This window comes from Parasteatoda tepidariorum, chromosome 4 (genome assembly GCF_982258835.1).
Source record: "Parasteatoda tepidariorum strain Cologne lab strain chromosome 4, Ptep-v5.0, whole genome shotgun sequence".
Taxonomy (NCBI): domain Eukaryota; kingdom Metazoa; phylum Arthropoda; class Arachnida; order Araneae; family Theridiidae; genus Parasteatoda; species Parasteatoda tepidariorum.
In genome coordinates, this window is record NC_141758.1 from 1,172,178 (window position 1) to 1,184,871 (window position 12,694).

General features: G+C 29.8%; 2 protein-coding genes across 2 annotated transcripts in view; one reads left to right on the top strand and one right to left on the bottom strand.

Annotated features, from left to right (window-relative positions):
- LOC107437036 (uncharacterized) overlaps positions 1 to 12,694 on the top strand; it is a 364,659-nt gene that overhangs the window by 19,420 nt on the left and 332,545 nt on the right. The window contains exon 2 of the mRNA XM_071181567.2: positions 6,251 to 6,311. Coding sequence (XP_071037668.2) covers positions 6,251 to 6,311 — 61 coding nt within the window. The remainder of the gene's footprint in view (positions 1 to 6,250; positions 6,312 to 12,694) is intronic.
- The window catches only part of pio (zona pellucida domain-containing protein piopio), a 57,646-nt gene continuing 56,147 nt past the window's right edge, over positions 11,196 to 12,694 (bottom strand). The window contains exon 10 of the mRNA XM_016048904.4: positions 11,196 to 12,281. Within this exon, the coding sequence (XP_015904390.3) occupies positions 12,061 to 12,281 (221 nt within the window). The 3' untranslated portion in view covers positions 11,196 to 12,060. The remainder of the gene's footprint in view (positions 12,282 to 12,694) is intronic.

The following is a 12,694-nucleotide window of genomic DNA, read 5'->3' on the forward strand; positions in this document are numbered from 1 at the left end:
GTGGTGCCACCATTGCAGGAGTTTCATCAATAGCAAGAGATAATATTCGCAAGAGGAATATTTTTCTGTTTAAAATAGTCTTTGGTAGTATTAAAAATAGATTCACATTGGGTTTCTGCAAACATGCTTCTTGTAAAAAGCATCTCTTGAATAATTTTTCTTTCTTTAACAAACCGGACGTACGCCAACAGTAAAGCCTCGTTACTTGGCAATAGGTTGACTCATAAACTTGAGGGGAAAATATGTTAGATATTAAAAGTTAGCATAAAGAAACTTCAATGTCTCATCCATTTCATTATTTCGTAGCTGCACTTTATCGTTGCTTAATGGGATATTTCTTATTACATTGGATGCAGCTAGATGGCGCAAAACTGCTTCTAAAATTTCCTTGACAGCCGGCAGTATCAACTCTTCGCCAATGGCATGAAAGATTCTCAGATTTAGCAATTAAGTTTGATATATTATAAGAGGCTATCAAACTATCATCGCATTTTTATGATGAGCTTGCTAGTAAGCCTGAGACCGAAGGTGCCATCAGAAACTTGTGGTTGATGTTCGTGAAAATGACTGATCTTTATTTGGTTTGTCAGGATAAATTTTTTGCAAATGCTTCTGCAAATGGGAAGGTTTCATTGCCTCATTAGATAAAACTTTCTGACAAAGTAAACACATGCGTAGTTGAGAGTTTAACGGTGATAGGACAAATCCGAACTTCAAGTGCGTGACACTGTATTGACGACAATTATTTTTGTTTTTCGACATTGTTAGAGACAGCAAAATACACACATGGAAAAAAATCACCTATTTTTCAAAATTGATAAATAATTTACAATAAAGAACTAATACACGCACGAACCTAGCCAAACAAACTGTGAAATTGAATTGAAACTGGGGGAAAAGACTAAAAGGAAGCTAACGAAAACCTTCATAAGGAACATGAGTCAAACCAAACATTCATACTGAAAGCACATGCATTTCAATTTTCGCCAAATGGCTCGTATGAGTCAGAGGCAAAAAAACTGACTCATGCTTTGCGCTTTGCTTTATTTATCAAAAGCTGGGCATCCCACACATCATGAAAATATTAAATACATTGGTTTAAAAACATATTGGGTTTAGCCAAAACCTCCTAGAAAAGAGTAGGCCTCTGCACGGGTTACCATAAATATCCTTTAGTAGTCCAAACGTAATGACTTATTTCGTATTTTCAACCACTGCGCAGCTTAGTACCCCGAACGTAATGACATCTTTCTTATTTTTCATCAACTGCGCAGTTAACTTCGTCACATCGGACTACTAATTTGATCCGTGCTGAGGCCTTCCTTATTCTAGGAGGTGTTGGTTTAGCGACCTTGTGGTAGCTATGTAAGATCATGCTTTGCGCACATAAGCTTGTTTTATTGCTAGTACAAATGGTGAATCTGATAATCTTAATTTAATATATAGATATTATCTTTCTTTTAACATTAGTTGTATATTAATTTTATTTATTAAATCAATAGTAATTTAAAAATTTTATCTGGGAGTTTCAAAATTAAATTTGAATGACAAAACATGCTCATCGCCCCCCTAACGTCCAAAACATACCCAACGCCCCCTTACTGCCCAAAACATGTTCACCGCCCCTCAGCATGCTCCTAAAGCCCCCGTTGAGAAACAATGCTATACACCATTAAAACTCGCAAGAATTCTATAATAAGCAGAGCTAAACAAAGCAGCCATCTATTGAGGAAGTAAGTGAACTTTTTCCGATGGAAAAGTAAACCCACTTTTAAAAATATTTATCAAAAAAGAAAGGTAATAAATTTTTATTTATTACAGAATGAGTTGGGATTGAATACTTTTTCTTTCAAATTTTCTTCCCTTTTTTTTAAGTTTTATTCATTATTATTTCTTTTTATTGAATTTTGCATGCATACATTTTTTACAATGAAAAGTAATTGAACCCATTTATACCAGTTTAACTAATTAATTTTATTAAATCTTTTTATTAATATAATTGAACTCTTTGAAAATAAATTTGTCATTTATTTATTATTTTTTTCTGCTTATTATATTAAAATTAGTCGTATCATAATAATTTATTAAAACATTTTAAGATATGAATGTTTTAATAAGTTATTTTTGTGATAATTAAAAAAATGACCGAAAAACGTTTACTTTAAGAAAATAAATGTTTACTTCAACTTTTTACTGTTACAAAATGCCCATAATTACCATTGTGTTATTTACTATGCCTATTTAACCTTTTATTAACTTTTTGATATTACCTTCTTTTTTTCCATCTGTGATAAAATAAGAGTTTCGCGCTTGTTTTCAGCCCCCTATTTTGTCACCATATGTAAATATATTGCAATTGCACATTTCTTGTGACTTAAGTTGTTGTACTGTTTGTAATACACACATAAGTGTAAATTATTTATATTTGCTCAATTTTGCTTTTTTGATATTTTTCATTTTCTACTCTTTATGTTTTTTATCTTGATTATACAGAAGTAAAAGATCAGGATCGTTATAAATACAGGTTTCATGTTTTTAATTAGAGCATTTTTTTATTGCCTACAAAAATGGCATTTTTTGTATTATTACGCAGTCACTTTCTCTAATTTTGATTTATTATTTATTTTGTGTGTGTGAAAGTTCTGACATATGTCTACAAACTTATCTGCATTATAAATAAGTTTATATTTTATTACGTAAGTAAGAAATATCTAAAAAAAGTAGTTTGAGAAAATTTTTTGTCACTAAATTTAGACCCCCAAAATTACACACTAGTGGCCATTTTTTGTTTGAAATCTACCATCTCTTAGCTTTTATATGTATCTATATGATCAGGTGTGTGTTCGTAGATACATAATCAAAATGAAAGTAGAGAATGCAAGATGTGGTAAAAAAATTGAATGTGTAGATAGGGTGGAATAACAACAACAACAAAAAAAAGTTTGTTTGCTGATTATCAAATAACACGCTAACAGATGTGTTATCTGAATTCCATCTTTATACAGCTAAAGTAATATGGAACAAGTGGTGAAAATTCACCCTAAAAAAGGAGAGTAAATAAATAAAAATAAACAATACTCAAACAGAAAATTCAATAATTCAAATAGTGATTGAAATGTATGAAGCAGAAAAAAGTATAAAATTATTTTGTATTTCTTTTTCCTTTGCTTTATCACACACACGCATATTCACTTGTACGTATGTGTGTTAAACTATTAAAAATTAAAAGAGAAAAATTCTCAGACAAATACAAAACATAAACTTAAGCAAAATTATAAAGCAATAGAAATAAATTATAAAATTAATTGAGAAATTTATCCTTATTTACAGAAAATAAAAACTACCCTGATGGTGATTGTAAGATTGAAAAAGATACGTTAAAACAAAATTTTTCCTTGATGCGACCTAAAAAGCGTTTCATTTTTCTGTAAATTATTCTTATAATTAATTATTATTAATTATTTTTATAACTTTTTATTGTATTAGTATAAGTTTTTATAATTTTTTTAATTCTGTATTATGACTTTATAAATTGCCTACGTTTTTAGAAATTATATTTTCCTCAGAATTTTTTAATTTTTATAATTATATTTCTTCATATATTTACAGCTCAATATACCTAGCAGTTCTAGCGCCGATTATTAAAACTAAATTTTTTTAATTAATTATATTAATTTCGCACACTTAAATAAAAAATTTATGTATTTCTTGGTGTTCTAATTTGAAACGAATTAATTGTAAGGCATAAGTTAATCCCTATTATCTTCAAAACACCTATTAATTACTTAAATTTTTAGTTAATGTAAATAAATAATTAGAATGTTTATTCTGGATATTTCACTATGAAACTAAAGAAAAGAGTTTAAAAATAAAAGAATCCAGAATCAATTTAAGAAACTAATGCTTACAATTTTCAGTTTTGCTTGCAGGAGGCCCTCCATCATATATCACTGTACCAATTCTCTCCTCTCTCAAAGCGAAGCCCCCAAAGTGCGAGACTTACACTGATTTTGCCAATTCGAGTTTTTTTCTCGGGATATGGTGTCCTCTAAAACTATGATGCAATTACATACCATATTGTTCTTGCAAAAATAATTAAAAAAAAGGGGAAAGTTATTTTGTTGTGAACATTAATCTAAGAAATTATAGATAATCCATGTGCTAAAATTCATTCAACAACTAAAATAATTTTAATATTAAAATGGTAGCTAAGAGAAGAAGATTTTTTACGCAATTTAAACTTCGTTTAAAAAGAATATGCTCATATTGGGTTGATATCTAACCAGCACAATCGTGCAAACCTTGGCCAAAGAATACCTAAAGTTCTTTGTTCGCCAAGGTGCAAACTAAGTCTTAAGACAAATGGATCATCCACCGTTGTAACAAAAAACTCGATATATTTTTTTTCATTTCGTTTATCATTAATTGAATGGTATGTAATAGTTACGAAAATATAAATAGTTAAAATTCGATTATTTAAAGCAATTAGTTTTATATTTCTGGTGGTTTGTAACATTTGACAAATTAGTGTCGACTGACACAGTGCCGGAAAGGGTTAAAAACTCTGAACAAATACATTATTAATCTACAGTGAATGAACATGGAAAAAATCCTTCTTAGATAGAAGAAATAATGGTTGGTATACCAACTGCATCCGAAAAAGATTTCATCCGAAAAGGATTTCACAAAATGTTAAGGAGTGCATGATTTTGTCTCAAATTTTTCGCATTTTTATGATCAGTTGTTGTTTGGAATACCATGTTATTATATCTAAACTTCGGAATTTCTTATACATAGTGGTAGGCAAAATAACTTCAAATTAAATCTTCTAAAGTTGAAAATCATACAAACAAGAAGTTTGTCGCTAGTACAGTGAAACCTCCAGAAAAGAGCGCCTCTGTGTAGCGGTCACATCTATATTTATGACCTCTTTTGGAAGTCATGGAATTTTTTCCATAGACTTTGCGTTGAAGAAAATCTTTAGCATAGACCATGAAAACCTCTCCCAGCGACCAGGCAAATCTGCGCACCAAATGCGGAAAGGATCAAATAAGGAAACACGAAAAAATATATAAATAAAAAATATTAACAAAACAAATAAATAGATTATTCAAATATATTAAAAATATTTGCGAGTTGCTCTTACTTAGAGAGCTCTTTTTGAGGATCTCTGAAAGAGATCTACAACCTCATGGCTACATCGGAGTGCATAGTCACCGAGAGTCAAGAAGGCCTCTCAGTAGGTTTGTGACGTCATCCTCGGAAGTGTTAGCGAACCATAAGGTAACACTGTATTCAGATTTGTATTAAGAGAAAACTATAATAAATAGTTCAAACTTTTGAACGACGTAAAATATTTTTGCTTATATATTTTAAATTGTGGTGAACTCTTAGCTTTTTATTAAAATAAATCAATGTTATTTATTATGTTATAACTCAATAAAATGAACATGTAGGAGGACTGCGTCATGCTTTTCATGATGCAATATTATCTGTATTTCATAATAGAAAATGATTTAATATTTTTTTTTCTTTTCTTTTAATTTTAAATCTTGATTCAACATAACTATTTTTAATATCAAAAGAGTAGACCTTATTTAAGTGTATAATTTATTATTTTCTAATATATAATCAAATATTAGATTTAATCATACATTTAAAATTAAGAAATGACACATTTTAATATTTTAATAAGGAAACGAATACGAGACAAATAAAAATATGTTATATCATGGCTGAAAAGAGACAAATAAAGAAATTATAATTTTATTGGCACATTCATGAAATTTTTATTTTGAAATAAGTTTTAAGGAATTCTTTCAGAATCTCATGATATACATTTAAATTCCAAGTGGAAATAATTTAAACATAAACACTGCAATTATTAACAAATAAACGACGCAAAGAATATTAAAATAGGACAAAATAATTTATCTAAGTATTAATTATAAAAAGTATTTTCAAAAATAAATGTACCTTTTTTTATTTTCTGATGATTATTATAAAGAAGTAAAAGGGTTTTTCACATTTCACAAAAATATTAAAAAAAAAAAAAAAAAAATTCTAAGCTTACAAATGTTAAAATAACAAAACTATAAACCAATTTTAACATAGTTTTGCCGCTTTTGAACTGGATGACTGAAAGAGACTGTATGAGCTTTCTAAACAAAACACATATTTCAAAATTAAATTATGGAGAAATTATGTGTGAATTAAGCTCATCGCCTGTTTTATTCATTGTTTGTTGCAGGAAAGAAGGGACGAGAAGCATCCTCCACCTCCATGTCCTTCCCTGCTGTTGCGGTTGCAACGTGAGTGCATCTTATATTCATAAAAACTCTTCTCTCTTCCTGAGAGATTTTATTTTTTGCCACAGCATTTCTTTTTACACTGTTCACGAAAGTACAAAAAGTATTCGAACATAACCTATGTGCGTGCTTTAATAGGTTATGTGAAGGCTCTATATTTCAGATTACTCTATTAAATTTTCGAATAAATATTCTTGGTCAGAAATGTACTTTAAATGTGTCAAATTTTGTTTTGAAAGATAGGAGATTTTTAATTTTGGAAGGTGATGTAAACGAATGCCTCCTTTCTTGACGGGTGTCAAAAGTGTAAACATCAAAATTTTTCTTTGAAAATAATCATATTTCATAATTTTCAGTGTTTAGCCGGCATAGTTGTTCATATTTTAAGTATCGTGTCAATAAAATTAGGCAACAGCTGATTTAACGCTTTCTTTTTATGTTTGCATTCCGTTAGTTTCATTGTATCGATTTACTGCTTTTTTTACGGTAGGAAAAAGTTTTTTGTTGAATTTTTCTAATAACATGCATTTACCAATTAGAATACGGAACAAGAATATTGTTGTATGAGTTATTACATAATAATGACGTGCTTTAATGGATGGATATTTGTTCAATACATGAGACGGAGACTTTGTTTAGTATCACATTTATTGCAAAATAATCACATTAGAAATTACAGATATGTGAGTATTTAAATGCAGCCATCAAAAAACAACCAGACATTTTATTTTGCATTAAAAATAATGTCTTTATTAATGAATGAGCTATTGTTAGCGGTAGTCAAGCAATGCTGTTAATATATAGTTGCAATAAATGACGTTACTATTTACTTTTGTAACGTATTTACTGGAGATGAATGACGTCAAAATACTTTCACAAATGACGTGATAACTGCAGTAGTTATTGAAATACAGAATGTTTCTCCCCCCTGTGATCTATTTTCCATTTTTTTTTAAATCGAAAACGCAATAATGTTCAATATAAAACAAATATCGAATCGTAGAATAACGAACCCCTGAGCTTATGTTCTATGGCAGAGTAGAACAGGGTTCCTTCTTGATTGGGCACTGTACGTTGGAGCTTTTGCTGTGTGTAAAATCTTCCATTTTCCTATTATTTTAATCTGAATCATTTATCATTAGCAGACCTGAAAGTAAGACTGAAATGAGAAAAAGCCCATTTCCCTTTTAGGCCATTTCCTGAGGCACACCTATAGTAAATCTATTAATCATCATTCTTATTAAATTCTACTTGGGTAAAGATGCCCCTGTAAATATGTTATTATTGTTGAAAAAAATCTTGGTAGTCAACGATAATACTCCTTCAAAATACAAGCTAAAATAAAATGTCTTTCATACCAAATTTTGCTCTTTTCTGTCCTGATAAATATAGACTTTCAGCCCTGCTTATTTAAAAATCTCATTTTTAAGTCGTTTTCCTAATTTTCTGTAAGAGTATAAAAAATCGTCAAAATAAGAGGGGTATACGATTTTTAACGTTTACCGATGTAAGCCAATTCATAAAACGGATATTCAATATGAACCCTTGGCACTCGAGGTTCTCTCAACGGTTTAAAAAAAGAAACGGATGTAACACACCTGAGAATTTATCTTTTCTCTCTAGTAGTAGTAAAATGACTATCGAAATGATATCGTAGGCAAATAATTTTCTTACATTTTTCTAATACTTAAAAACCATATTAAATTAACTAGCTGATATTACTGTAAGTTTAAACTATTTAAATGTTGTGGTAGCATTAGTTCAAATGTCTTAAAACAGGAAATGAGCATGAATGCAAAACTTTTGGCTGTTGATGTGAGCACATAAAGTTTATTATACTAAAAAGGATACTAAATAAAGTGGTTAAGATGAAATATTTTCATTAATAACTGAGGCACACCTTAGAAGTGACTTCAGAAGATTCCATCATTTCCTAACTTGATTTTCACTTTCGGCAAAAATTTCGATGTGAGGTGCAGATTCTTTATATTAAAAAAATTCGAATTTCAACGAATCGGATTTCTGTCAAGCGTTTTAGATCAAATGGGGGGAGGACAGTTTTCCACTCATTGTAAGCTATGCGTCATTCATTAGCTGCCTTTCTGGGCATTTTCTTTGCGCACACAATGCGCGCTCTTTTGGTACAAAAATGTTAACACGTGCTTGAGAGGCACGGTATTCAGAATGCACACATAAAAGATCACTCAGTGAACTTTAGTTTGTCATTAAAATGACCGTCATCTTAATTTATACTAGACACATTTAATCATCGAAGTGCTGGTCATGTCTGTTTTAGAATGATGAATTTGTATGCGTCTATTTCTCATTAAACCCATCAAAAACAGCAACAATGAAACTATTTTCCAAATTCAATGTTATTCATTTTTTTAAAATTAAAATGAATATTGTTTATTTGAATGCAGGTTTACTTTTAAATATTCAGAGAAAACAAATATATAGAACACTAAATATGAAATAAAAGAAATATTAAAGAGAATGTAGAAGAACAATAAGATAATAAAATTTTCAGTCATAACGATTTAAACAACTTTTAAAATAAATTATGTTATCAGTCCACTGGTATATTTGTCCTACGCATGTTCTTAAAAGACTGCGTTTTTTGACGTTTTTTATAACATTATTACTAATGGTTAGATGCCGAGTAACTGGTTCAATACTTTTGTGAAGATGTAAAGGAAAATGAAAGATGCTAATGGCCATTCCAGCATATACATAGAACACACGCACACATATATATACATATATATATATATATATATATATATATATATATATATATATATATATATATATATATATATATATATATATATATATATATATATATATATATATATATATATATATATAAAAGGCCATTCGATTCGTAACATTTAGAACAGGTGCGTAGTTCTTTACTCCTTCTAAAGTATACATTCCGGGGTCAGCGTTTAACCATTTCTGAACGATCGAAGAAAATTGGTTTTTGCACTAGAGGAAATAAAATTTCCTCATTTGAGATGAATGTCGGACAAAAGAAATCTAAAAAAGGCAAGAGAGTTGATATAATATAAAAGTTAGATTTAATAGGAACAGATTGTCTGAGAAACTATGGATGATTTTAGAATTGAATGTTATGGTAGATGTAAATAATCAAACTGAATATTAATTTTTTGAAGGGAGCGAAACTTTAAAAGTTGTTTAAAGTCATTAAAACATTGTTTGAATAAAGGATGCATTTATATTTCAAGCTAAAACGAGATTAAGAACTGGAAATTTGTTATTTATCTAAGAAAATAAATAAATAGTACAAAAACATATAAAAAATATAAATCATTACACTAGACAATACAAAACCAAACCGAATCAGACAAGCACAACATAAAACCTTTTTCAAAACATAACTTCATTTATAATTAATATATTTGAATTTTTCATGCTTCCGATTGAAATGGCGGGATATTTTTCGTAACCTTAACGTATGGCACAAACGCATATAAATTTGTTTTCACACTTTTGCATTTGATCTCAATAAATTAAATACGTTTTTTTTGACTCATAAAAACCAATTCTCTATCAGTCACTAAAATAACACTACTAGATTTGTTAAATATCTAAAAAGTTATCATTCTTAAAAACATCATAAAAAGCATTCATAATCTGTTCATAAAAAAGAGGACATTAAGGCTGTTTTTTGAACTTCTGAGAGTCCCGATTGGAAGGAAATAAGCTCGTAGAAAAAAAGCTCTTATTTTGTTCTCGTTGCACTACTTTTCTGAAAAGGGATGATGGAATTTGACGGTCCAGTATTTTAAATGTTTAAAAATATAAGTAAATATTTACTGAAGCAAAAACAACGAGAATAAAGCACAAATAAAAGTACATGAATGGAAGATCGGGGCTTTATTCATGTTGTTTTTTGCTTTAATCTACATTGCACAAATTATACCTTTGAAGAAAGTACATCTTCTTTTTTTAAAAAAAATTTCCTATAGAGCTAGATTTTTTTGTCAACAGGGAAATTACAATTAAAAAAAAAATATATATATATTTCTCAAATTTTGCTTATTTTTATAAATTGCAATAAATACATTTTCAAATAAACTTAAAAAATAAACCTTAACTATAAATGCTAATTTTAATGGATGTTGAAAGTTAGCTTTAACTGCATTGTCAGCACAGAGGACAAATTCTAAGCTAACTATATAAAATACTGAAGAAATCCAATCACTCAAATGTGACGAAAGAACAGCTCAAATGTGACGAAAGACAGCTTAAACAGTGCTTTTCGAAGCTCTTTCGCAAACAAGAAAAAGAAACACAGTTCAAGTGCCTCTGACTCAAGAAAAATCTAATATTTTAAACTATAGATACCATTTTGTCACAGGGCTAAAGAGAATAGAAGGGCTAGTTCACTCCGCTCTTAGAGCTGAAGCTACGATTTCCCTCCTCATGACGTCACTGTGTCCACAGATCTCGGAAGATCGCACGCAAAGATATTATGATAACTTTGTATCTTTCTCTTTGTAAAAATAAGTTAGACTTTTTCTGGTTATTAGCTTTCAAACTTTACGTAATTAACACATTATTTCCATTCATAAACATAGTTTAAAAAAACTTTCTTGGCCATTATATTAAAAAATACCATTTTAAACTTATAAAAATATTTTACTAGTTGGCGAAAATGACACTATAAATACTTTATTTTGAAAAGTTCAGTTTTAACTTTAATTATTAAGAAAAATGAAAGCATATATCGGTAAGTAAAAAGTATAAATATATAAAATTAGGAGAATTTCAACTGTACACTATATATTTCATTTATACTTTTTACTTACGTTTTAATTTTCTTTGACTTTATCCATTTTTTAATTTTTTTCACATGCCTTTCTTTTTGAAGTAACGTGGCGGTTTCAATTTAGATAACGAATTTTTATAAAAGTTCTTAACGATAGAAAAAACGTATTGCTGTTTTATATTAACTGTGTCATTTCGGAATCCATTCTTTACATAGTTGTTCATTTACTTTAGGGAACAGGCGGAAAATTATATTTTTTCCTTTTGTTTTTCTATCAGAATTTTTGCAAGCTGCAATCGCGCAAACTGGCATTTCGTAAATAGCTTTAAAATTTTGTAAATTCACGGCAAAAACTGAGGAAAGTCATTATAGAAAATAACAAATGTCTTAGAATATGTCACGAAAAGAAATGCTCCAATATTAGTTAGAGCTAGAAAGGCCGAACGCTCTGTTCTTGAAGTAAAAGTGCGAGCTTTGCGCCAAAGTGACGTCACCAGAGAAAATTGAAGGATTGGCGCGGCGAGAGTTACTTCAAAGGAATAAACCAGCCCTTCTATTCTCTTTAGCCCTGATTCGGCATGAGAAATTATCTGGTCTTTAGAAAGTAATAATCATTTGAATATTTTTAAAAATCGCCAATTCGGCTAGATTCTTTGGCAAAATTGTCAAAATCAATGATCCAAGGTGCTGCGTTGGTGGAGGTTCTTCAATATTAGAATTTGAAATAACATAAGCTTTTTATTTTTACTAAACATTTAGCTTTTCTGACATTTTAGCAGTGGTGGAAGATAAACGAACAGTCATATAGCAAAATCACAACAGTTATAAAAATAGCGTTAGAAAAGTGTTATTTTTGTAACGTTTAGGACCTTAAAAAAAAAAAAAAAAACAGCCTTAAATAATGAATGAAGAGGTATTGGGGGACTGCAAAAGAGTTCGTTTCACCAAACAAAATTAATCTCGCGAGTATGCGTGATTGGAATAAGGTCCGGAGTAGATGGATGATCCTGCCGTGGATGACCCTTTCCTCCTTCGTCTTCGATGGACAATGCAGGCGACCAACAGGATGACAGCCAGAGTAAGGAGGATACCCGCTATAGCGATGCCGATGGCGAATTTTCTGGTCGAAACGCAGAACTCGTCGTCAGAGCGAGATGACAAAGAAGTGGGGTTTTCTGTCAATGAAAAATTTGAAGAAATGATTTAACTTTTTATGTTGATTGAATATTAGAAATTTGTGCAGTTGATGAGTGTGACATTAAAATGATTTAAAAGAGTAATAATAATAGCGATGAAAATAAATAACCGCCTCTATTTTACAAGTTAGCGCAATTCTTCGTATTCAATCACTTCTCTCTGAATTTTCAGTGTGCTGGATTGTCTCCCATAGTATTTGTAAATGAAATAGGCGTCTTATGTTTGCGTGACTTTCCTGCTCTCCGCACTTTTCTCCCTCCATCACCATCGTTCCCTACGGCAATATGTTTCTACAAGAATCGTATACAAGTAAAAGAAGTTGGAGTATACTACTAGCGTGGGGAAAAGGAAGATTTCATGGTCAAGTTGAAGAGAAAAGTGTGGGGTGTGA